This window comes from Pseudopodoces humilis, chromosome 4, assembly GCF_049639895.1.
Source record: "Pseudopodoces humilis isolate 2021_Gansu_Grassland_sample_001 chromosome 4, ASM4963989v1, whole genome shotgun sequence".
NCBI lineage: Eukaryota > Metazoa > Chordata > Aves > Passeriformes > Paridae > Pseudopodoces > Pseudopodoces humilis.
Genome location: NC_142203.1, coordinates 69,325,426 through 69,352,606, shown reverse-complemented (window position 1 = coordinate 69,352,606; position 27,181 = coordinate 69,325,426). Strand labels below are relative to the sequence as shown.

Here is a 27,181-nt window from a genome sequence, read left to right as displayed (position 1 = left end):
CCTTAAAGTTAGTTTTGTTAAAATTCTAGTTTTGGTTTATTTTTTTTATGTCGCTGAAAGAAGGACAGCCTCAATGCTTCTGTTTTACTTGTAGTTCAATGTGGGAGTTGCCTTCCTTTAAACAATAGATGGGTCCTAGGAGGGAGAGGCTCAGATGAGCCTTTTTGGGATATCTGATTTTGCCCTCATGCAGGCATCAGCCTCCTGGCCTGAAAAGTAATTTTTGCCTCAAAAGAGTCTCCAACATCCTTCCCATGGAGGTATCTCAGGTAGTGGTAGAGAGGTGTCCCCCAACTCATGGACTCTTTATCATTAAGTTCCTGGATGTGCAAAGTCTCTGGAGTGTGACAGTGACAGCCCAGCTCTCACCATAAAGCAGGCCTGATTCTTCATCTCTGGGATGGCTTTTCCTCTTTTTCTGTGGCTTGATTCACTGTGCTTATACTAGTGTTTTTCTAGAGCCCAGGGGTGCAGATGTGGACAAGGACTATGCTTTCACAGCAGGGTTTCTGAGGAAAAAAAAATCAAGGAGTAATACCTTCAACGACAATGTCGACCAAAAATTTTTTTTTTTTAATTTTTGAGATCTTTCATTCTTGCACAGCAGAAATGCTGTCTGTTTCCCAGGTAATAGACAGGAATGGCAAAAAGTGCAGATAGAGACCACAATCTGTTTTGCTCAGTGTGTGTCTCAGGATGGGAGCCCTTTATGCTGACTCCAGCATGGGCAGGCTGGTGATTCCATGGTTCTGGTGCCCTCACTGACGGACCAGATGGGCATACTAAGGCTCCTACCTGCTCACATTTACCTTTGGCAGGAAGTCTACACCTACACATAACCAGAGCACAGCTAAATCTTCTCCACAGTTGTATCACATGCTCTGAGTGCAAGCAGGACCCAGGAGCTCTTTCTTCACCAAGTATAGGCTTAGCTAAAGAGTCTGACTGGGCTTTGACCTTTGACCAGGCTGCATTGAGTTATCACAGCCTTTAAAATCTTCATTACTGCCTTGAGTCAAAATGAGTCATCTGGACTAAGCTCAGTTTTTGCTTTTATCTCAAATAACCATGGTGAGGAATTAAGTTTTCTGTCTTCCTTCCTCCCACCTCTACATAGGATAACTTGTACTGCTGTCCAAGTTGGCACTGGGGAGGGGCTCCAGATACTGCACTGTTCCTCTCCTCTAAACCTTGCTCTTCCTGTCTCTTGATGTATAAAATCTGATGCTGGAGTTACTTTGCTTGTGAGTTAAGTACTCTGTACTTTCTAGATGGCTGAGTGATTAATTTTGGGGTATCTCATGTGACTGATTGCAGGAGAGCAGCCTTGCATTTTGCTTACACTCCTCAGGGTGCCTGACCTTGGCTTCACTTGTGGTAGCTGGCAGAGGATCCTCTGCAAGGTGTCAAGGTCCACTTATTGTGTCAGGCATGATAAGCAACAAATACAGAATAGCTGGCATTGTCCTTGATGGAGGACATTTGGGAACTTTGTTGTAGATGCACAGCTTTGTCTCAGCAGCAAGGAGGGACAAATTATTTGCTTCAGCAAAACAAAAAGTCAGTGGACTCTGGATAAACTGAGTGTAGAAGCAGACTTTCACACCAGCAAATCCCTTGGCAAACAGCATAGCTGAGTGACCCAGAGAGGCAAATAAACAAAAAAAAATGTGATTTTTCATTGACAGGAAAAGAAAGTGAAAGATTTCTTCTCTGCTGGTAATTACTTAATGTTTCTGGATGTTGTTTTGCTGAAAGTTGCTGTCAGAAACCAACAAGAAACACATTTGAGGGTGACAGAATGAAGAAATAGAACTGCTTCTTAGTTCAAATCAGAGACTGCTGTAAGGTAGTCCAGGAGAATATTTGCACCAGAGCACAGGGGAAATCAAGCTGGCTTCAGAAGATGTGACCTGTGGAGCAATGTATTGTAGATCAGCACCTCAGCATGAGCCCTCAGCATGACTAAAGGCAGGCTAGTTGCAAAATGGAGAAAGTGTCCACTACACAGATCAAAAGTGCCCACAGTTGGACTAACATGCCCAGGTTTAGATGGGTATTCCCAGCTGGAGTTTGGTCTATCTTACTCTGTCTCTGCAAGAATCCATATGGTGTTCATCTGCCAGCTGGTGAGCTGGGCCATTGTGCAACAGATGCAGCCAAACTACATCCATGAGAGTTTGAGTTTGTGCTAAATCACAGCACGTGTTCAGCTTGTCCACCTCGAGAGAGCCCCAGAGCTCTTCTGGCACTTTGCTTTGGCCCAGGCTTGAGCATACTGAGACAGGAAATGTGGTTTGTACAGCAGGTTTGTGTCTGTGCTTGGCTGCCAGGTCAGGCACAGCAAGAGAGAGCTGAGGCTGATTCCCTTGCTCAAGGAGCAGATGTTTGCCAGTGGGAAGCCTGGAGTAAAAGTCTTTAGCCAGTGTGAATGTAAGGAGAAGGGTCTGAATCCCACTGCTTACCTTGTGTGACCAAGGTATGGGCAAAAGAGGGTGGCTGGAAGAGCACAGCAGGGCTGGGAAGCACTTGTGCTTCTGTGGTGTACACGTGAACTTCTACAAGTCTGTGTCTCTCTTCAGCTAAGGAGGCAGATGAGTGAAATCCTTGAGCCCTGCTGGGCTGTGCAGAGTGGCAGAGTCTCTGAGAGGGGCCTGTACAGCTACATCTACAGCTCAACAGTGACTTACAAATAAATGCTTGAGGCACAGAAACAAAGACATGTCTAAAACTGAGTATTAGGGAAAAGCACAAACATAAATTAATAAAAAGAAGTGAATGTGTTAAGTGAGCTGTGGTTATCCTGGGTCATAAAAGGGAAAGGAAAAATATTTGGGAAGCATGAAAGTAGTTAAAGGAATGATGGTATAGATTTATTACTAAAGCAAGATTACAGCTACTACTAAGTGGTATGAATAAGGATGAAATATTTGATGCTGTATTGTTTAATCTTTTAGCGAGTGCTTGAGGGTGTCTGCTTAATGTAATAAGAGGATAAAAGCACAGGTCAGAATAAGGAAAGAGCATATTAGAGAATATGTAGATAAGTTCTTGCTCATCAGCAAGATCAGATTAAACACACCCTGGAATAAATACTTAAAGAAATAACCAGACCAGTTTCAGGCCATTACATGCATTTCAGAGAGTTTTTGGGCTACATCTGTCCTGTGTTTTAGGCAGAGGCTGGGGTTTATGTGCAAGCAATTTACAGTATCTGAGCTGAATGAGTACCTTGACTCAGAGGCAGAGGCGGGATGCGCTCTGCAGCATGGGTGAGGGGAAGCACCGCTCCGCTGTCACCTATGGACTCACACTCATTTGTGTACCTGTGACATGGGCAGACTGAAATATATTAGTCTACTGCCATCAATCCCCACACATTTTTCAGTGATGCTGTAGAGCCAGTGTCTGGCAAAAAAATATCTGCAGGTTCTTTCTTCAGAGGCCCTGTCCTTCCAGGCCTCTTCCCTGCTGGAGGGGAACTGGCACAGAGAGAGTATCAGAGATCAGAAAACAGTGTCTGGACAATTCACCCAGCTAGAGGCATCCAAAGCCAGCCATAGGGGGTAGAAAAGTGTGGGTAATAGCAAAGCAGTGCATTGGGCTGCACACTGGCCTGTAGCACAAGCATGGCCAGGGAAAGGAGGAAAGATCTGAAACAGCTGGAAGGAGTGGAAAAATGTCTGGAGGAAAATTATAGGATTGGACTCAGGGAATTACTGGCCAGTCAGACCAATTTCAAAGACTGGAAAAGCACTTGAATAAATGGCAACACTACTGTTAAGTGTCTAGCTATTAAGGTGATTCAAAGAAGCTGACATGGATTTGTCCAGAATAGATTATCAAGACAGTACAATTTCTTTTCCTTTTTTCCCAGAGAAATGGGCCTCATGAATAAGGGAGAGGCAATCAAGGTTATCATCTCAATACATCTCGACTTGACTAAAGCTTTTGATCCAGACTTACACAGTGACATACCAATAACCAAAGCAGAGAAATATTAATTAGGTAAAATTGCCATAAAGAGGCTGCTCAGGTGGCTCAGGCAGTGTGCTCAAAGAGCAGTTATATGGACCTCACTATCATACTCTGAAGGTGCTACAAGTGAGACTCTCCAGCTGTCACTTCTGGTCTTTTTTTGATCAATACTTTCATTAACTCAAATTACAGAATAGGGAAGCCCCCCCTGGGAGGACAAAGCACTTTGCAGGACATGATTATGTTCAAAATTATCTTGATAAATTGGAAGAAAAGCCCAAAATCAATGCGGTAAAATTCAATAAAGACGAGCAAATTCTACATTTAGAGAGGGGAAATTAAATGCTCAGATACAAAATAAGAGATGGCTGGTTAGGCAGCAGGGTGCCCAAGGGGAAGCATAGCAGATCACCACCAGTGATCAGCAATGCAATACTTTTACACAAAGATATGTGTCATTCTAATTAATTAGCGAGAATGTAAGAGAGAGGAGGTTGTGACTCCTGCCTCAGGGTAGCCCTGTACCATGTGTTTGCAGCTGTGGAGCCAGGCTGAAGAGGAAGAACAGGAGTGGGTCCTGAAGACAGGATCTGAAAGCAACAGTAAAGGCAATTGATTTGAGTTGGAGAGAGGGAAAAAGGAACAGTGGCACAAACTTTTCTTGCTCTTTTGAAGACTGTTGGAAAAAGGGGAATAAACTATGGTTCTTGGCATCCATTGGGGAGATGGTAAGGAGTAATTGGCTTGACTCTTGGTGAAGGAAATCTTTTGTATAAGATAAATTAAGCTCAGATGTATCTACAGGAAGGTTGTTGAGTACCTGTTGTTGGAGACTTGTGAGAGCAACCAATGTGAATTGTCACCAGTGGCAGGGGAGTGTCTGATTTTGCCTCAGAAGAGAACAGATACTCTTTTTCAGTCCCTCCAAGCCCTGTATTGCCAAGATGGCTTTGCCTAGGAGTCTACTGATAGCCAGCTTGGCAATGGAAGGAATTTGTCCTTGGTCAAAATAGCATGGACTTTCCTCAGCAGCCCAAGGAGATGTTGGCATGCCAAAGTCATCTGAGTGTCTTACTTGGCCAGTTCATGTAAGGGTAATCTGAGGGGGAGGGAGAGGGATTTGATAATGCCCTTGTCTTTCCTCTTCTCTAGCTGGAGCAGATTTCATTAGTTTTTATCAGACCCTGAATGACAAAAAATCTGCCTTATTTCACTTAGGGCAGGTATCAGCAGGGTTGTACTACTGTGATGCTGACAAAGAACCCCTTGAAAGATAATTATAGGGAAAGAAAGGGAAGGAATTGCTCATCAGCCAATGTGTGTGTTGCATGTGGTACCCCATACATGAGTTTTGGCAAGCAAAGGGCTAGCCAGATCTGTGCTTGCAGTAACTGGTGCCTGCAGCATGCTCCAGCCTCCTCCAGGGTGATTTTGACCAGTTGTATTGTGTCAGCGTAAGTGACTAACAGCCTGTGTCTTGTGAAAACAGATCAAGCATTATTTATTTCATAGGAATTACATCAGAAACATGGGCATTTTTAAATCAGATTGGATAAATGGTCTAATCTCCTGCTGGACAGGAGCCATTACCAGCTGGCACAGATAAAAATGATAGTATTCTTATGCTGGAAATGAATGGATTATCACCCTAATCAGCTAATCTGCTGTACATAGTAATGAACATGAAGTCTTAATATTTATATTTCTGTATATTAAATAAGGTTTTGAATAGTCTCAAGTTCTTTATAAATAAATGAGCTTTAAGAAATCAAAAGAAAAACTGTTAGTCTGTTCTTACAGCAATGAATTTCACACACTAATTTTGCACTGCAGAAAAAGGTTAAAGATCACTGAAAAAATGGCTTGCTTTTGTTGCAGTTCTCATCATGATCAGGGACAGAAAGTGCTTGCTGCTTTTTGTTTGCTTGTCTCCTCTCAGCTGTTTACACACACTTTTCTTTCTCATGTGCTTCTTTACTCTGATTGTATCATAGTTGAACTTTTGCTCTAAATAGCTTCCCACAGCCAAAATCCTTGGCTGATTATCACATGCTTCAGGGAAAAAATTAACTTCTTGCCACTGTGCAGACAGTTGCTTGGTTCTCTCCTCAGATGCTCCACCCCTCACAGCACGGATAGTGCTAATGACAGGAGGTTGTGCCATGTTGACAAGCCTCTGGGAGCAGAGAAAAGGCCAGTTCTGAGCAGATGCCCGATTTGATTGCAGTATCATGAGGGCTAATTACTTTAATAAGCATTTATGGGATTCAGAGATCAGGAGGAAAAAGATCACAAACACGATTAAGGTGTCAGAGGTGTTGAAGGAAAATTGAAAGTATTATGCCAATTTCTGCTTTCTGAAATTCAAGCTATCCTTACTGAGAGCTGCTAATAGTCATCTGAGGGCAGAGCCTGGTGTCCCTGAGAGGCTATTTTTCAAGCTGTCTACAAAGAGTACCTAACTCAAGTGCTGTTGACTGCTGTGAACAGAGGAGCAGGAGTACCACAAGCAGATCAGCCTACTTGATTTTTGGGGCTGGTGACCCCCTCTATCCATGTAATGGAGGAAGAGCTGTGACACCTAACTAATAGTAGAAAACCTGAATAGATCCTCATCAGAGAGGGTATTTGGAGTGGGCAAACCCTGAGGTAAAGCTCTTTGCTTTGGGAATGCTGAAAGGAATTAACTTGGAAAATCCCCCATGAGCTCCTGATAGCTCTTATGCTGTTTGGTGACCTCCAGATGAGGTTCTTGCAACACTCTGTGTTAGTGTAGACATCAGTAGTCAGAAGTTGTGTCTGCACAGAATGATGGGGATGAACTACAGCTGTTGAACCGTCATCCATGATGTATTTGCCATTGGTTTAATGTTCTGCAAAGTTTTCCCCAGATATTTGGGAAAGCAAGCTGGAGAGAAAGAACATGAGTTAGAGGAGAACTGTGTTGGACATACACATAAAAACATCTTACTGTCAGACAATTTTAGAGTGACATTTTAAAAATCTTTGATTCAAAATATGACCCCTTTTCTGTGCCCAGCATGGGGCATATTGCACATGTTTTTGTAACCGGTTTCCATGAGCTCTGCATTTCTCACCTTGAATTAAAACTCCTCACTACACCATCTCCTTCATCTGGAGCAGCTGCTGGTGACTATCACTGTCAGCAGTAGCTCATGATCTCAGGGAGATGTTCTTGGAATAGATATACCCAGCACATTTTGTCCACAATGGGTCAGCCTTGGCAATCACTGTCCTGTTGAACCTGCTTTTTAATCATTTGTGATTTTATTCTGGCTCATATTTAATTATGCCATACCTTTATTACCAGATAGCAGAAGTAGTTCCACATAGAGACTTACAGTTTCACCTGTGCAGGGATGTGCAACTCAGAACTCTTCAGTTGTATCTTATGGGCATGAAACTGGCATTTTGAGGTATTCTTGGATGGATTCCTCTGACATTCTGTTTTTCCTTCCTCTGAAAAGGAAGAAAACATGTTCATTGGAGGGTTAATTACTCTTTGCTGAGTCTTTTGCTTAATTTTCATGCTCCACAGAACTTCACAGTATAAACAATTTTACAAAAGAGAATTAACAGTTTTTCCCAAGGACCTGTCACAAGAATATCCAATCTGTGTAATTAAAGTATTGAGAATGCTCTTTGTTTTCTGGACTAGGTATGAGTTACATAAGTGGTCATGGATAGAGTATTTGGTAAGCTCTGGGATGATCAAACCCATTTATCATGTTTATGGGATGATGTTTAGGGAACTTTATCTGCTCCACTGCTTGGACAGGAACAGATATACCTTTGAAAAGCCTCTCAGAATCTTCTAAAGTGCTTGTTCCCATCCTGATCTGACAGATGCCAACAGGAGTGTGTGCTGACAGACCCAGTGACAAGTCATTCTTTTCCCTTCAGTCTGATTGAATTCCCAGATCTGAAAATCGAGTGTTCTTAATGCTTTTGGTCTAACTGAAATGTCTCTTCTAAACTGTAAGCCATTTATCTGAGTTCTAATCTCTCCTGCTGAGCTGTCACAGTCAAAAGGCAAATCTCCTTTACCAGGCAGGCAGATGCTCTGAAGGTGTAGGGAGGATTTCGGTTTTAATGGAGAAGTTTTCATCTTCCTGAAACAGATGTGCCCCAAGGACCCTTGTCACATGTTGCTTGCAAGGTCTTGTCTGCACCCCACATAGGGGCAGAAAGCTAATTTGAGGTTATCTAGCTGAAGGCTGGCCATATGGCACTGCACTTGGAGTAATTAGGCAAATGTGAAAGGCAAGGCTAATGCTTGGGGACCTTTGTATGGCACCACTGGTGGTGTTTGGAGATGTCTTAGGGATCTCTGGGATGGTGTTGTGCCACAGTGTAGGGGTCTGGTGCATAGCTCAAACACCTCACAAGGCTCTTCTTGATGGCACTGCTCCAGTGGCCATGGGTAGGTGCAGAGTTTCTAGTTTGCAGTTTCCAGTTTTATTCCCTTGCTGAAGGATCCTGCAGGAAAATGACTGACTGGAGTGCTTGGGACAGTTCTAAAACTGCTGGTGGAGACAAGTCTTCACACCAGTAAGCCACCTAGTTGCAAAACAGTTGCTCTTTAGGAAGGATTTCAAAAGACCTTGCTGAGGCCAAGGGATTCTGTCCTGCTAGTGCTGAATGCCCTGTGCTAACTGGGACTGTCTTCTTGTTTCTTCTTGTTTTAAGGTCAAGTGGCAGAAGGATGACATGGACAACAATTCCAACTTCTTCTCTGTCTCCTCGGATGGGCGGATTGTTTCGTGGACTTTAGTTAAGGTAAACAGTAGGTAGCAATTTCTTTTTTCCAGTCAAATTATAACAAATTGCCTCAAAAGTTCAGTGATTCATTAGTATTATTTTTATTTCTAATGAGGAAGGTCTGAAAAGAAATGTTAGCAATAGCAGCTGGTGCAGTCACAGCTGGCTCTGGGGCTCCACATTAAACTCTGAAATGAAGCAGAGTCAGCGTGCTCATTGTCAGGACCTAACCTTCATCCTGCCTGCACCTGTAGCACCTCATGGGCCTGAAAATGAGAGATCATTTTCCTGCTTGGCAGCAGCAGTAATTCAAGCCTGGTCCTTGTTCTCACACTTTCTTTGTCCCAGAAGGGTCAACTAGACACAGAACAGAATAATTTGCTTTATTCCACAGCTTCCAGATTCTCATCCCCAAAATGCTCCCCTACAGATTGCAATTTGGATTGGGAGAGGGTCAATTTAAATTTCTCCCTATGTGGGACACAGTGAGCAGGACAGAGTAAGCTTGCATTTGCAGTGGGAGGCAGCATGCTATCAGAAAGGCAGAGGGTTTCTCCCTGCCATGATAATGCCAACTCACATCCAATACAACTTTTTAAAACTAGTTTGCGTGCCCTGCCTTTGTTCACTTTTCCTTTTAGAGTATGTTGAAATATGTTGATAGCAACCTAGAATTAATGTCCCAAAATGACCCTTGGAGTCATGTCTCTGAATCCCAATGTGTGGGTTTTTCTGCTGGCTATTTCATTTTACATTTGAAGATTTCAAATCTCATGCTAAAAAATAATTGCATTGCCCTAAATATGAGTTTGAAGCAGCTGTCCCATTATTCCCCAACAAAAGAAGAAATTTCTTTACATCCTAGGATGCTCATTTTTCAATCTGTTATAGTAAGGCTTGCCTATTCTGAAATTTTTAGGCCTTCCTGCCATGGCAGGGATTAATTTCTAGCATAAATGTGTAAATCTTAACTTCATATCCAGTTCAGGAACAGGAGCATCTCCTAATGAACAGTGTAAGCACAGGCAGATGACACAGATTTTGAAGTTATTTTTTAATATTTTCCAGTTCATACATGCAGCTTCAGAATCAAAAATCCCTTCTGCAAGTGCATCCCAAGTCCTTCTCCCAAAAGAGCTCCCTAGACAGGGACAGAGTAAGAATGTCCCAGCACTCAGCTCCTGCGTTACCTCCTGGGTAGCAATGCCCAAAAGATTTGTGTTGAAGCGGGTGGTGCATGCCTCCAGCCAGACACATGCAGCTGAGGTGATTTGGCAGGGTACACTTAGCAGCTGAGCCCCAGTAACGGAGTGTGCTCAACATGGTCCCCTTAGGAGGCAGGAAACACTGGCTGAAGTCACTTCAGAGAAATGCCACAACTGGGACAACCTAAGAGTCTGCAGATGGAGTCTGGTAGCAGCTAACCAAGTGGAGGCTCTTTTGCACCAGTCCTTAACTATTTCCACATCATAATCTGTGGTTTTGCTGTCCCTTGAGCACATAGATACTTCTTTCTAAGTATTCTTGGTGTGACTTCTAAGATCTGCATTCACTTAGCACATTGTCATTTCCACTTATTCCTTATTTTAGTGTAATGAACTTGGCCTTACCCATGTGAAAAGACTATTTTAAGATTTTTTTATTTTATGAAATTACCTCTAAAATTGTCAGAACTAGTATTTACTTTGTAGGCAGGGGTGGAATACAGCAACACTTCAGATGCTGTCTGCTTTGGACATTTTTGTGGGGGACAGAGACTCAACACGGAAAACAAGAAACAGGATGAAAATAATGTTTTGTTATAATCTGTGGGGGTTTAATCCAGCAAGGCAAAAAGGACAATCTGCTTGAATTCCAGTTTCATGAGAGCTTCTTCTGGGATTCATTTAGAGTAAAACTGAAGACACTCCAGAGGTTTTCTATTCTACAAAACCATGGAACAAATAGGGAATAAATGAAAGAGTGCTTTGTTTATCTTTTTGACAGAACTATCCAGAAATAAAGCTTCTTCAAACACTGGTAGCTGTTTGACACTTCCAAAGCTGAGAGCACAAAGTGAATAATTTAATTCTTTCTTCCAGCTGAATATTTGGCAAACCACACTCAAGATTTAGATAGAAGAGTTGTCAAATGCTAGCCAGGGACAGTTGATCTGCCTTGACCATGTTGGTTGTCTCCGTTAGAAATGGGCACAATCACTTTGGACAAATTTCATGAAAAAGTACATGAGTTCTGTGTACTTAGACTGTCTGGACTTGACCTTGTGTCCTCATAAATGTGAAAAACATCAAGGAAGGATGCAGGACTTCTGCTGCTGGATGATTCTATGCCCCCACCTTGGGTGCACACATTGCCTATCAAAAAGGAGAAATGTCATAGCCATTTCAAAGAATTGTTTGGGATGCAGCAAGGCACTGCTTCTCAGGTTGATGCTCAGCAATCCCGGGTTTGATTAGTATTCATAATTCACCCCCTCCTGTGTGACCTACAGCTAAATTACTGAACAGCTCTGGGCCTGCTTCATCACTTAAGGCTAATAAGAACTAAGGGGGAAACAGAAGCTGTAAGGCCTGATTCACTAATGCTTACAAAGTGCTCTGCAATTATTAGGCAGAAGCAACATACTATTGCTCAGTATTCCTGGAAGGCCAAATTGTCAGCAGGCTGTTTACCCAGAGGAGTATGTGAATGGCTGTGGTGATAAAGAGCCATAGGAATAGAAGCATTTTTTATGCTGTGAAGCTGAGTACAAGATAAAACCAGCACAGCAGGGGAGTCTGCACAAGCAGGGTCCTTTGTGAAGGAGAGGGGCTGCCGAAACTGTCCGTAGGGGCCTCTATCCTGTCATAGGTGCTGGGAGAAATCTTCAGAGGAAGGCTGCAGAAAGGTGTGTGCTTAGAAGGAAGGTCTCTTGAGGTTTGCCTTTCTACCAGAACACAAAGATAGTGTGCTAACGCATCTCTGGGCCTGCACAGATCACACATCTGTCACACTGGGTGTATCAACATGACCAGCTGGAGGCAGCTCCAAAGCTGCTCTTCAGACCAGACTCATGTCTTGAACAGGGCACATGATCTCTGGAGAGCAAGCAAACCTGGGGGTCTGAGCAGGGGCACGTGCCTGCTCAGTTTGTCCTGTCTGCACTCCCAACAACCCACTAGCACTCCTATTTGGATGTGCAGTGGAATATGCTCTGCTGCTGATTACTCTGGGCACTGCTCTTTCCAATTCATGCACTTGTACACCAGCACACGTGGCCTCTTTCTCAGCATCACTCCTGCCTTTACCCACTGAATCAGACTTGTAACCAATGTGCTGTAAGACCTGCTAAGGTGGAACTCTGCAGGAGTTTGTCCTGCTTCTTGCTGCTCTCTTAGAGAACAATTTACTGCCATCAATAGGCCAAGTGCATGTGGGTGTGCAGCAGTGAGAATTAGTGAGAAGGAAGAACATTACTATATGGGGTTTTGATCTTTGTTGAATCTTCTGTAACTTTGTACCCCCAGAGTACGATAAAAATGCCTTATAGAACATTATCCCCTCTCAACTGCAGTACTGAACAAGATCTTCTCCCACATTCCCCAACATGGAAATTCCTGGGATTGACTTTGCTAGGCAGAATATCTTTTTCCACCTGAGTTCTGCTCTGGGCTAAAAGAAGCTTCAACTCCATCTTCATTCACTGAGCTAAGAAGTTACTTTTTGTTCCCACACTACTTCAGTGGGGCATTTGCAGATTATACCATCCCATCCACAGCCCATACTGCTTGCTAATCATTAGTTGTTTGTTCTTTATCACATAATCAGAGAATCACAGAGTGATTGGGGTTGGAAGAGACCTCTGGAGTCCCAGGGTGTTCTTACAGTCACAACCAACTCCATTCTGCAGTGGTATTTCAACTCCCAAAGCTAGTCTGAGAATGTATCTTTCCCTTTGGTAGTTTCTTTATATTTACCTGCATTGTGTCTATTTGCATCTGTCTTTTGTCTCCCACCTCCACTGTAAACTCTTTGGGACACAACTTTTTGGCCCTGTGTTAATACACCACCTTGCACAGCAGTGTCATGAGAGTTCTTTAGAGCTCTGCTGAGAACAGAAACATGGGGCAGATTTCCCTTGGAGCAAACTGCTTGCTAGATATTACTGGAATCTCAGAGCCCATGAAGTTGAGAGTATTTTGAACTGAGGCTGCTCTGGGGATTACAAAAAGATGTTAAGGAGCAAGAGCTGGCAAGATGATAAGTTACTATTCATTAATGTGGGGCTTTAGTTAGCTCCATGAGAATATGAAGTATCCATCTTAAACCACACAGGGTGATTTAACTAAACACTATGATTTAAGCTGACTGTTCCAGCTGTCAGCAAAAAAACTGATCCCAAAACTCAAAATTTTCCAGGTCAAGTGCACGTGTCAAGGTAATGTACCAGAGGATCTCAGTTCCAGTGCACCAAAGCATCAGTTTCCTGAAGGTTTTGTGGAAAGCACCATGTTAGCAAGCTGCCAAATGTGAAACATTAAGCAACTTCTGGGCAGCTTTTTAAAATTCCTCCATAAAATTTGCCATTTCAAAGTACTGAATGTCTCTGTATTGTTGCTGCAAAGCATGCTATTCATGTGGAATCTCCTCTGCCTGCAGAATGAGCTGGTTCACATGGATGTCATCAAGCTGTCAGCAGATGGAACAACCATGCAGGGGCCAGAAGGGCTGCAGCTGCAAAGGCTTGGTAAGAGCCCAAGTCCTTGCCATGCTGATTAATTACTGACACAAAGCCTCTAATCAGTCATTCTGGGAAATTAAATTGGGAGCAGGGTGTTGAGATGGAAAGGAGCTAAAGGAGGGTTACGCCTCCTTGCTTCCATCATGAAGTAGGACAAATTCTGTCTGGAGCAATGGCCACTGAGATAAGTTTTGGTGGTTACATATTGCCTTTACTTATATAAAAAGATGATTGAACATTAATTCGAAAAATGTCCATTTTACTGGGCTATCTCTGTGTGGGTAAAGCACATACCTGTTTATGTCAAAACTCAGTTTTATTCTTACTGTCAGACATTGATCTGGACTGGCAAAATCAAGGTGAAAAGCAACCTCTGCCCTTTGCTGGGTGCATAGTTCACCCAGTCAGCTTTGAGATGTGCGTCACTGAGTTTGGACTCTGTGAAAACACAGCATTTATTCTGAGCTAGTATGTTAAGCTCCCTCCATACAAAGTGGAGTCAGTGCAGTCCTTCTAGGCTGAATCCTCTCATCCAGATCATCCTGCGCTTGAGACAGGATGGGATGAGTCAGCTCTGGAGGTCCTGAATAACACAAGGTAGTCCTTCAGGAATCCTCTTATCATCCTTCTACACCCGCTTTTGGCTGAGAAGATGAGACCTCTGTTTGGAGGAGGGCCTTGCTCTGCTTTTAAGACTTGCTGTGTTTCTAGGCTAGAAACTGATGAACAGTTTGTGGGAAGCTTTGCAGTGCCACATAGGTTGCAAGAAACCAGCTAAAGCAGCACACTGCAGAACTCTTGGGGGCTTTGGGATTACTTGTTAGTGTTACTGGGAAATGGATTTTCAAAGACTTGTCTTGAATATTGAAAAATCTATTTGAATGTTAAAAATGCAGATAGTATTAGAGAGTTGAAATTATTGTAACAATTCCTTTGAGAACTACATTTTGTTAATGTTAAAGACATAATGCTTATGACAACTACCTGTGTAGAAAGTTTCTGTTACTGTGTTTCTGAGCCTTGTCTGTTTGTTCCTGTTTCTTGTCTGATGGTTTCTGTGGGTGTCCCTGCCGGTAGGGACAGCCTCAACTAGCTCTGGCACTCAACAGACATCCCATCTTCAGCTCAAGAACCCTGCTGAAATTTTCTTTCACCAACATGTGAACTGGCTTTCTTGCATGATGATGCATCTGCCTCAGGAGCAGAAGCCACAAAATCTCAATGAGTCACATCCTGTTTGTGGTTGACACCTGTTTTAAACATAGTTCACAATGTTGCACAATTCAGGGCTTTTGACATTAGCAGGATCCTTCTGTCCCTAGCAGAGGATTTCTAACCAAATCACATTCTTTGCTATTGGCTTTACTGAAGTGAGCCTGATAAATGGATTTTGAATTAAGGGGAAAAAGAGCACAGAAAGGTATGATTGGGTATTTTCTCAATGGGCTCTTTTTATGCATAGGAAACCACTTTCATTTCTGTGGATACTAAACAAACAGAAAAGATCTGTTCTTCCCCAACAGGAGGTGGCCAGATCCTTACAATATTTATGTTTGCATCAGGCATTTTCAACTCCTATCAAAATGAATCCTAGGCTAAAGTAGTTTCCAGTTCCTTCTGGCTCTTTCAGTGCCCTTTTACATGTCTCTAGGGTGGCTGCTCAAATTACAGGCCTTGGGGACACACACAGCTTGGAAAGTTTAGTGGAAAGGGTGATTTTGATTTCTTTTGGGAGCTTCTGGCTAATAAATCACTTCTGAAAACACAGGCAGTGCATGTTTACCATAGGCAGGAAGCATGTTTTGGCAGCTGAACCAATTCTCTGTGTGACAGACCTTTCTTTTGTTAACAGGCAGCGGGACATCGTTTGATTTCCACAAAAAGATAGACTATTTGTTTCTTGTCGGTACTGAAGAGGGCAAGATCTATAAGGTAAAAATTATTTCTTTATCCTTTGTTTTACATCCCCTGACCCATGTGTGTCTTTCAGGCTCATCATCTGAACTGTTTGCTCAGGTGGTAACAAAGCACAGCTTCAGAGCCTGGTCCTGCCCTTGGGATGCCTGTGGTGAGCCTGAGACCAGACCAGCACTGCAGAGGGTCAAAGGGAGACTCTGCACAGACCCAATTAAGACCCTATTTTGCAGAAACGTTTTTCATGCAAACTGCATCCCAGAAAACGCTTTGCAGATTGCAGCTGTGCAAGTGAAGTGTTAAGTAAGATCAGAGCAGAAGTTAAAAGGCATTGATCATCTGTCCCCATGACTATGAGGAAATGGCAGGAAAAATATCAGCTCTTTTCCTTTTTCGCCTTGTTATCCTGTGAGCAGGGAGGCTAATGAAGCCATATTTCTTGTGGATTAGTGTCCTGCAGCCCTTCCCTTCCACAATCACATAGAATCATTTAGATTGGAAAAGACATCTAAGATCTTTCTAGATCCTTTTCCCAGTCCCACTTTCTCCTTGCTCTCCTCTCTCCAGTACATTGCTACACACTCAAATCTTCCTCCTCCTGATCACCCCATGCTGTTCCCAGCTCAGTGATCCCACCTCCACACTATAACCCTTGTTTCCTGCAGACAGTGCTGGCTACCTCCCTGCTGTAGCCAGGTGCGTTGGTTCCCAGTGCCAGGCAGGAGCTGTCAGCCAGCCAGCTCCAGCCATGTGGTGAATGCAGCAGCCACTCTATGATTGCCCTTTCCCACACTGGGGGCATTGCCCAGATGTTTTGTACTCTCTGGCCATTGCTTTTCACAGAATGTGTAAGACCTTAATGTTACCACATCCCACATGCAGCCAGCTTTGGCTGAAAATGCCAGCGAGGGCAAAAGTTGTTTGTGAAAAGAGATGAGCACACAGAAGGACACAGGCATCATGATTTCTTGAGAAATTGAGTTAAAAATAGGAGATTTTGAGTTCTGCTGTATTTAGCCTTGAAAAGAAAGCCAGTAGCGCCTTCCTAATACAACTGTTATTTCTGAGCTGGCTCTGGGGCTCTGTTAAATCTGTCACCACAGCCCTTCGTCATGAGGGGTGGACAATCAGCAGAAGGCTGACTTGCAGAGCAGTTGCATCAGGCCATCCCTAGAGGATGAACCTAAAACAGAAGAGGGACCCAAAGGAAATCATATCCTGAAATCAGTATCAATCATTTAGGCAAGATATGTTTAACACATATGTATCCCTTGCAGAGGGATGATCCTGATTGAAATCTCTCCCTCTGCCAGGCAGTATCTACAGAGGATTTCTGAGTAGGGCTCACTTGCTTTGGACAAGATAGGTGCAGAAGGGAGGTGGGAGGAGTGGGCAGCTGAGCTGTTGGCAGTGGGCAGTGGGTAGGTGCGCTGTTTTTTTTTTTGCTGATGCTTTCAGGAAAGAAAACATCCATTCAGTCATGGGCATGTGTTCTGAGTTGTCTGGTCACCCACAGGAGTTGGTACCCTGGGTATTGTACTCTAAATTGATGGGTACTGTTGTGTTTATTCCTGATCAAAAGACAGTAAAGAACCACGGGTTTTAACTTTCTTTGTGGTTGGGTGAGTGATGGACATAGGTGAGTGTGGCAGTGGATGCCAGTGTGAGATAGGGAGGGAGGAGAAATATTCAGGATGGTGTCCTGGCTGAATTATACAGGAAAGGAAACTCTTCATGGATGAGCACTGGACAGGAGAGAGTTTTGCATTGAAAAAGCTGTAGGTGTTTCTGCCTTAGATAATCTTCAGTGAAACTAGAACTAGGATGGTTCTAAAACCATAAAGCCATAAAGCCATGCAGATATTTTAGCAGTTGTGTGAACAAATGTGGACAGATACTGTTACATAGGATCCCTTTCATTGTCAGGGTTAAGCAACATTCCTGCATTGGTGAGCCTCAGTTAAGAGTGACCACTCTCATATCTTGCAACACAGCCCTATAAAACCATGAGCAGGAAGAGCCTATCTTCAGTCAGACTTTAGGGGTTAACACAGGGAAAAGAAATCTTGTGTGTAGCATGAGCAGGCTCCTACAGTATCTACAAAAAACATGGGGAAGAGTGGTTCCACCCCTAGCAACCCCCAAGAGCTTGCTACAAGCAGTTTCAAAAGTTTTGGGGTCAGCTGCTGCTCTAGATACTTCTCCAGGAATACCATGCACCTTCATCACATACTTCACTGAAACACTGCACATCTGAACTCCTTACTGGAGTTGCCCATGGACTGCCTCCTGCAGCCTTGCTCCACTTGGATACGGGGAACAGCGACAGTCCCACAGTAGCCTGAGCAGCTCTCAGGTCCTGTGGCCACACTGAGCAGGAGCGAGCTGCTCAGATCTCTGTGCTGCACTTGTATCTTGAGTGAGACAGACAGACTCCTCACATGCTGTTTGAGTCAGGGATCAAACATGGGCTGCTCTCTCCATGGGCCAAATTTTAGATTATTTATTAAATAAATTGGAAAGTGAATTCCAGGGGAACATTTTTTTTTATTTCCCAAGAGAGAAGGCATGCCCACAAATAGTGTGATATGTTAATTCTCTATCTGCAGAACAATTATTGTGAAGTTCTGAAAATGGCTTAGTTAATAGTGTTTCTGAAGCCAAGAAATCATTATCTAAATTACACACAGACCTATCTATTGCCCTTTTTTTTAGAGGAGAAACTGTTTCTGCATTAATATGAATCTGTAACGCAATTCTGAATGCTTTTTTGCATATCTTACTTGCTGTTTAGGAACTGTTCAGCTTGGCATCAAAAAGTATGGTCTCTGAGATTCGTGTTGAAACATTGTGACTTTAAGTCTTCGGTCAGAATAACTTCCAATAAACAGGCCTTCAATAGAAAAATTGTGAGGAAATTTGAATACAGTCATGTAAGAAAGATTTTGGGTTTTTTCAGTGTTAGGCAGTTTTTTTGAGAGTAACAAATGAATATAATAAAACCTAGTGCAAGACTGACTAGAAGAAAAGGTTATTCTAATTTTAAACAGAACTAATTTCACTCATAGTCATTCTCTTATACTATGTACCAGAACATTTGTATCTTTCCATTTGGGACAGGATTATTATTATTATTACAGATGACAAAGGATGGTGGCTGTTGAATTCTTATCACATCTCTTGAGTTTTCCCTAAAAGAGGATGACAAATTATTTTCTGAACAGGCTCTGACTTCCAGTGACCCTTTGGTAATAGAGACATCATTTGCCCCAGTGTTTAGCCTTTCTTTGTCTTAGGCAAAGTTGTTTTCCTTGTCTGGATATTTTATGGTTTGAGTTCTGTTTCTCATCTTCTCACCACCTTGTCTTTGGGGCTTCTGTCTGTGTTCTGTCTGGTTGTCTAGTTCCTGGACTGACTGTATTTTTCATCAATTACCACAGGTTCTTTCTTTTACCATTTCTTGTAGTTCCTCCTGATATGTTCATGTGCCTTGGCTTCTACTTGTGAGCCCTCCTGCAAATTTCAGCATTTCTGTTACACATCTCCATGAGCAGTCACTGACCTAAAACCAGGAGAGCCTCTGGTGTAGCTGGTGACAGCCTGGCCACCACAACATGGGGTGCATTTATAACTGGTTTCTGAAGAGCATCCTGATGTCCTGAGCTGTTTGGAAGTGCCAGTGTTGGGCAGTGCTGTCTTTCTGTTGCCAGATACAAACCTTCTCTGAAAAAAATTGCTCTTGGATTTGTGTTGCGTAGATTCTCAGTGTTCCCGTTAGTGAACTGAAGAAACCCTCTACCTTATAAGGACAGTAATAACCACCCATTCACCAGGTATGTGGGAGAGTTTTGTGTCAGACTAACATCTAGCGTAAACTGAAGTGCTGTTAATGAAGATTATTCATAAGTTTTGTGTCCTCAGAGTTCTCCTTTTCTCCCAGTATTCCTCCCCCATGCTTTGTAGCCTTGTCAAGAGTCATCTTTTACTGGTTTCCTGTATTGCCATAGATGTAATTTTGCATTTCTGTCTCATCATAAAAATACTGTTTACCATTCAAACACGTCAACCATAATTTAAGTAGGAGAAAAACACTCTCAGCAAATTTGAGCAGTGCTCTAGAAGATCAGAGAGGCTGCACAAATTCCTTCTCTCCAAATCTAGTCATCCTCTTCAAAGCTCTCCTGTCAGGACTTAGGTGTCACATATTCCTGTGGTTTTGTTTTCATACTGACATATCTAATAATTGTAGGGTTCTTGAACTGAATAGTAGGGAAAGACTTTACCAGCAGTTCTAGTTATCTCACAAACTGTTTTCATTCATTAAAGTCATACTTCTTTTCTGAGCTTTTTGTAAAGTTTGTGGTGTTTCTTCAAAATGCATCCTGGGAGGAAAGCAGCCCTGTCTTACACTCAGAGATAATGATAAGGGTTGTGGTTAATTGGTGTGGGGCAGGCAGGACTGCCAGAGCACAGTGGATGCCTTAGGCTAAAGCACACATGCAAGGTTCATTTCTAACAAGGGACAGAGGTGGGAGTCTGCCCTACAGAAATCTTTTTGCTGCTGATTTCACAGAAAAAAAATACAGATACCCTACCTGTCATGGAGATTGCAAAGGCAGTTCTGTGGATTAGCACATCCCAAAGCATGATGGATCTCCTGTACCAGCGCCCAGAGAGCTGCACTGATCAAGGGCTTAGTCCTCACAAGTCTTTGAAAACAGGGCACTCAGCATTACAGTTCTGTTGGAGGCAGACAAATCTGGTTAACATCTCACTCTTCAAAGTTCTCAGCTTTTAAGGACCTTCAATTCACACACTTGAAAGGACAGATGGACAAAGCAGCTTCTCTCTTGTGTTAATTACTTGATCCGCTCTGTCTGTTTCCAGCAAAGTGACTTTCAAAACGATCCAAGTACTGATTTTCCTGATGGCTGAACATTAAGAATTATGAAGTAATGTTATGAAACATGACATTAAAGGAGATTTCTGTCCCACAATTAAATGGAGGGGCAGCAACACAGGGTATGCAACAAGCTATTAGCTATAAGCTACAGCTATTAGGTATATATTTATTAGCTACATAAGCTATAACTATTACTATTATAAGCTATAGACACTGTTGCTAAGTCTCAATGGGACATGAGCCACTTTCTGTTTCCATTTTCTACCACAAGAAGGCTCTCAGGAATGTAGGAGCTGCTACTGTGGGAATGCTTTAGCACCCTTATTTCAGTACCTGCACCAGTGAACAGTACCCAGGCAGTAAGTGTCACTTGTAATAAGCAGTTAAGCCTTATGATTAGTGAGATCTTTGGTTTGCAAGAATTGATGTCATGTAACACTTCAGCAGTCCTGCTACTTGGGCAGATGATATGGTGCTGCATTCAGTAGGGAGTAATGAAAAGTCATTGCTGTGATAGTAGTGAGGCAAACCAACAGAAAATTCTGAAACCAGCTCTAAGCTGCTGTATGGACACAGCTTGTGTGAGAACACAAGCAAAAGGACATTTCATGTGAGATTGGGTCTTCGTTGCTAATGAAGAAAACCACTAATGTGCTTGGAGAGAAGGAGGTTTGGAGAGGATAACCTAAAATTTCTGTGTACACAGAACTGACAGGATCTGGATCAAATCTCCTTGCAGGCAATTAGATTGTAATTTCTCCCTGCTTCATAAGCTTCATAAGCTCAAAGTGACTTTTCCAAGGGTGCCAAATGTTTTCCTTTTCCAGCTCTTGAAGACATCCTTCATTTTTCAGTTCAGCAGCACCCACAGCTGTGATGATGCTGGTCTGACCCCTGCATGTCTGTGTAGGCATTGTCCAGTTCACAGGCTGCTGTTGGCTGCCATTCAGTGGGGCTCCCTCACCTGTCAGGGACATGCCTGAGTCCTGAACAACCTCTGTGGTTCTCACACCGCTCTGGGAAGTCTCAAGTGGCACAACAGAATGAGCTGCAGAGTCATGTGATGTCCAGGGTGGTGACAGGGGAGGACTTACAGCAGCTTTCCAAAGTCCTTAGAGTCAAAGGGACTGGTAAGACATTCTTGTGCTGACAGCACTGTTACTGGAGGTTTTAACTGTGCTGCTTCAAATGCATACAGAGCTGTGAGTGTTTGTGCTCCTGAGCAGTACACAGTGCTGGGAGCACACAGTGCTCCTGAACAGCACAGGGATCTTCTCTCCTGCCTTTCTTGTGAACCTTTTACACAGGAGAAGCACAGCAGGAGCCCAGGCTGGCAGGAAGGCAATGTAGCTCCCACAGTCAAGAATGGTCTCTGGGGTCTGGCTGATTAAATCCAACCAGACAACTTCAATTCCTATCTCTGTGTGTTGCAGAGGGGAGCAGGATGTTGCCTACAAGTGGGGTGAAACAGCATGTGCTAAATTATTGATTTTCTGTAGCACCTCTGGGTACCAGCCACCTCTTCCCAGCCAGCCCAAAAGATCCTGAGAGGCCATACAAGTAATCAGAGGCATCTTTCTACATGAATTTAAGCTTCAGGAGGTCTAGGTCTGATTATTGAATAATTCTTTCTATTGCAGTGTTCAAAAAGTTATTCAAGCCAGTTTCTGGATGTGTTTGAAGCCCATCACATGGCTGTAGACTCAGTCAGCTGGAATCCCTTCCACTTGAAAGTCTTCATTTCCTGCAGCTCTGACTGGACAGTCAAGATCTGGGATCACACCATCAAGTAGGTCCTGCTGGGTTCTGGTGTGGGCAAGGAGGTCCAGCCTGACATGCCAGCAGCACATGTTGACTCTGCTCATACCTCAGTCTCAGTTTCCTTCCCAGGTGTTGATAATGCTAATTGCTTTTTTATTTTTTTGTACTCAGATTTGTACTCCTCAGGTATGAGATACAAGATACAGCATCAGCCACCCCAGGAACTTGCCAAGCAGCATAGCTCAGCACAGAGCCTGACTGCTTTACTTCAGATCTGGCTTCCTTTAGGCAGGACCTACTGTGGCAGAGAAATGCCACAGAGAAATGTCAGGTACTGGCTTATAGCTTCAGGGGCCAGAAACCTCCAAAGAGCCAGAGAAGAAATAAAAATTGGACCATTTTAAAATATGGAATGGAGTTCAGGGTTAGTGGTTAAGAAATGTCTAGTTTCAATCAGGAAATTGATTTTGTTGTAAATCAGTCAGAGTCACATATTTCCTGTTGCCAATACTGCTGTAATATTCAATGTTGTTGTCAGAAGTCCAGAGAAGGGAGATAACTTTTTCCCATATGGTTATTAATATTAATCAGAGAGCCTCCATCTTACTGTGTGTGTTGAGAAGAAGTTTTCAAAATGCTTTCAGAAAGAAAGAAAGAAAGGAAGATGCTACCTCTCTTCTCATTGCAGCAGGTCAAATTCTGACCCATTTGTATTGATGCTCAGCTTTGCTTTGCCTTTGTCTCAGACCCTGGCTGTTATCTGACATGGAGAAATACCCCATCTCCCACTTCTGCAACATCCAAGTGCTCATGGCTTAGTGTCACACTTCCAGAGTGGCATGTGTTTACATGAATTCTTCTCTCTGTGTCTTTTTTTATAGGACTCCAATGTTTGTTTATGACCTGGGTACTGCTGTAGGGGATGTTGCGTGGTCTCCTTACTCCTCCACGGTGTTTGCTGCAGTCACCATCGATGGCCAGGTGAGAGTCTGGGAGCAACACTGCTTTGATTCGAGCTGAGAGAAAGTCAAAGGAGATTAGGGCTGAGTGTGGGAATAGGCCAGCCCTATCCTGGCCAAGCCTGTCAGGGAGCTATCAGCAGCAACCAACCCTCTCTATACTTTACTGCCTTTGGCATACACATCCCTGGGCATTAATCTCTCAGTCCTTCTCAAAGTAGGTGTTGCTAATGCATGCAAGTCCCTCCCTGTTCTCCTGTTAACCATGAGAGTGCAGGTGTGTAGCTTGTACATGGTATGACTAAAACATTGAACTTCCTCCTTATGAAATCCCCAGTACATCCCTGGGGATGGAGAGAAAATGTTCCAGATCAGAACCTCCCTGTACAAGCTGATGTCAGGGTGTTTATTCTAAACTTTCAAGGTGTAGAGAAACAAGAGAATAAAGTGGTTATATACTTACACTGATACTTAAAAATCAATTATAGTAATATGCCCAGGGTCAGCCAATAGAACTTCACTCCAGTTAAATTAAATCAATATTTTTGCACCCTGTGTGGGGCTGTCTTTAAGAGTAATAGTTTGGTAATGAACTCCATAGACCAGTCCTAATATTGCCATGATGGCAGTTATATTTTTGCCTCTAACCATGTATAGCAGTAGCTCAGATGGTTAATTTGGGCTTGACAAGTAGCCAGGACATGTAGCTATCCATCAATACTGGTTGAAAACTATAAGAACACATTGCTCTGTTACCATGAGCTTTATGTTTACCTGGTATAAACTGGAAAGTCTGTGCAGTTTGGCCAGAGTTACTCTAGCAAAAGAATAGCCTTTATGTATCCCCATCAGTGAATTGATGCCTTGGCTACTTTATTGTAGCTTAACCTTTATGTTATAGCAAGAAAATAATTTCACTGATACACTGTCTCAGTCTGTGAATTTTTGTCTCTCCTGAGCAATAGAAATCTCTTCACTGGGTCACAACGTCTCCCAGGAAAGCTCAGGGTGCCACAGCCTACAGAATGTTGATGCTCTTCCTTCACAGTCAGGGTCAGGATTGGGTCCTTCTTTTGTGGGTCTGTCTGTCCCCAGTCTCCCATACACCAAACGAGGGGCCTGCATGAAGGCAGAGAGTGCATTCAGTGCATCAGTCACATCCTCTGACTTGTTTTCCACAAGTGGCACTGAGTGTGCAAGGGTTCTGCTGGCAGTCACAGCTTTGACTGAGTGCTGGGGTAAGCAGGGCAGAGAGCTGTGGGTACCCCAGCTGTGTCCTGGTGCCTAACTGTGGGGAAAAGGATGGAGATATTTGCAGGCAGGGATACATCCTGAGCAGCGTGGACAGATGGAGGATAAACACTGTGTGTACTTGGGTTTCCTAGTTATGTGGTCAAGTTTTGGCAGTGATAGCTCATCTCTAGAGATGTCTCATGCCACTCTTCTTTCTCAGAGCTTTACCTGTTGCATAGAAACTGTTGTGGTCTTGGCAAGAGCTCTGTGGGGTCTTCCCATCCCACCCACAGGTTGTCCACAGCATCCATGGACCTGGGGTCTGTATGAAGCTACTGATAAGGCAGAAATCTGTTTGATTTGGCAGCACTGCACCTAGGGTATCTCATGTGGCTATCCTTGGATCTAATTCAGTAATCCTAAATAGAACTTAGTTTAATAGGATCTAATTCTGCTTTATGCTTTCTATCCCAAACTCTGAGAAGAGTGATCATCAACCAGTAGCAGTCCAAAGCTGGGCTGGCTAGCAGGACAGGTCCAGCAACAGCTGCCTTCCTATTGCAGTAGGCTGGCCAGGGCTGATGCTGAAAGGAGTACTGGGCCTCTGTGTTAGCTACTAACCATGCTGTCTGCAGCAGGGTGTCTCTGAGACATAGCTTAGTTGCTATTGTTGAACAGAACCTTCTAGATCTGCAGTGGAAGTGGAATAAATAGTTGTTTACAGCCTTTTCTGTTCTGGACATATTCCACTGTGTAGCAGAGTGCACTTCTTGTGAATAACTCAGTGCGTCACAAAGGGCAGGCTCCATTAATGCTGGGGGGAAAATCTGCATTAATAGGATGTTCTATGATTCTCCAGAACAGAAAAATAGAGGACATGAAGCCAGAAAATAAAACATTAAAGGTCTCCTGTTTGCAAGCAGCCTCTATCTTGGCATCTGCACATAGTCATGCCTGCAAAATTTGAAGGTGGCCTGGAGGTCATTTTAAAATCAGGGCCTAATTGCAATCTTCAGGAGATACCTGGCATATTCTGTAAAACACTTTTCCTTATTCAAGCTGATGCTATGTGTCCAAAACCTATATGAGCCCCTTAAGACTGACTTGGAAATTGGGGCATTTTAGAATATAAAAATCTCTCAATCCCCATGAATCCAGGAGGTAGGGATTTAATAAAAGCTGTAAATATCAGGGTCATTATGATAAAATGTGTTTGTTGGCAGCTGGGCATCTGCTTTGGATCGCACTGCCTCTTCATAAATAACCCAAGTGTGCACAGTCCACCGCTGGTGCAGTGGATAGTAACTGCTACTACTGCTCTCCATCATGTTCTGGTTAATTTCCTTAGTTTCCTGCTCTCCTTGCTGATCATTTTATTTCAGAAAGATCATAAAGAGAGATTCATAAAAGAGAACACCTTGTGTTGTAGGTGGTAAAAGCCTGACAGGAAGAAAAAGGCTAGCTGGGATGAGAGACTCACTTTGGAAATAAAAAAAAATTGAGGTCAAACTGAATACCTGGACACTTCCATTTAGGGTACAGGAAATGTGGAGATATTGGTCAGATTACTGTAGGGGCAGAGGGCAGAAAAATTAAAGGGATGGAATTCAATCCTGCAGCATTCAGCAGCATTATCTTTTGGGAATTTGCTTTAAGTCTTAAACTTACATTTAAAGCATAAAAAAATAATTGAAACATATAAAAATGGGAGTCATACCTGAAACTTACTCTTGGTCGTCTTTTACTTACTTTCATTGAGGAAGGAAATGGTGTTGGCATTTCCTCCAGTTCTGTGTGTGCAGAATTCATGCATGAGTTGTTACACCTGTTAAAAAAGCCAAATACTCATCTCACAAGTGTCCTCCTGCCTGGATCCCAGGCTGTGGGCCATAGCTGCCCTAAGTAATGGGTGTGATGGTGTGGTCAAACTGGGCTTTTTCAGCCTGGAGAAGGGGCCCAGCAGCCTGCCAGTATCTCCAAGGAGGTCATTGAGAAGCTTGAGCCAAGATCTTCACAGCAGCACATGAAGTGATGCTGAGACGCAACAGCTGAAGTGAGTTGAAATGAGGGGTTTGGGCTCGATATGTGGAAAAACTTTAGCTCTGTAGGCAGTTAGGTAGTGAAATAGCTTGCTGTCTGTCCATGGGTGGCTTCAATACCAGATTAGACAGAGCCCTGAACAACCACATCTGTCTCCAGAGTTGACCCTTCTTTAAGCATCAGGTTAGAGATTTTTGTGAGTCTCTTTCAACCTGAATTGCCTTCTAATCCTGTGACCCAGTGATATGTCCTGTGTGAAAAGGAGGATCCCAGGGGTTTTACCACAGGCCTGTAAACAGTACAAGGCCATTCCCTCTCATGTTTTTGTGGGCTGTGTTCTTCCTTACTAGTGCAGCAAGAGGAAGGTCCTGTTATAACCATCTGTAGTAAATACTCATAGCCTCAAGATAAATGCCATTTACACTCTGCAGAGAATACTGGTCAGACATATGCTCCAGGGCTTTCCCCCATTAGTGAAACTGTTGACCTTTCAAGATGTGAAAAACTTGAAACAGCCCAAACCTTCAGGAAATTAGTTAATTGTTTGTGCTGCTGCTCAGGAAGAGAGTGTGCTCTTTCCTGCTTATATATAAATGTTTTACTGTTAGTACAACTGTTTTGAATGTGAAGCCTTGAAGACCAGCTTTCTGTTGAATCTAGTTCACAGGATAACGTGCCAAGGTTATTCTGCCAGCTGGTCTTGATGCCCATCCTTTCTCAGTGAAGACAGAAGCACTTGCTTAGTGCTGGCACATGTGTGTGAGTGCACACAGAGGAATTTGCAGAAACTTGCTGCCCATTTAGCATGGACTTGAAGCTAAAGCTAAACTCTATCTCTAAAGCATGAATGATTTTGCAGACAAGAAGCTTGTTAAACCTTTCAGGTTTGCA

At 43.2% G+C, this 27,181-nt stretch overlaps 1 protein-coding gene across 1 annotated transcript in view; it reads left to right on the top strand.

The window, feature by feature from the left end:
* Nucleotides 1-27,181, top strand: part of DNAI1 (dynein axonemal intermediate chain 1) — a 143,185-nt gene that overhangs the window by 78,113 nt on the left and 37,891 nt on the right. Inside the window, exons 14-18 of the mRNA XM_088054323.1 lie at nucleotides 8,689-8,778; nucleotides 13,399-13,486; nucleotides 15,333-15,412; nucleotides 21,938-22,086; nucleotides 22,940-23,039. Of these exons, the coding sequence (XP_087910449.1) occupies nucleotides 8,689-8,778; nucleotides 13,399-13,486; nucleotides 15,333-15,412; nucleotides 21,938-22,086; nucleotides 22,940-23,039 (507 nt within the window). The remainder of the gene's footprint in view (nucleotides 1-8,688; nucleotides 8,779-13,398; nucleotides 13,487-15,332; nucleotides 15,413-21,937; nucleotides 22,087-22,939; nucleotides 23,040-27,181) is intronic.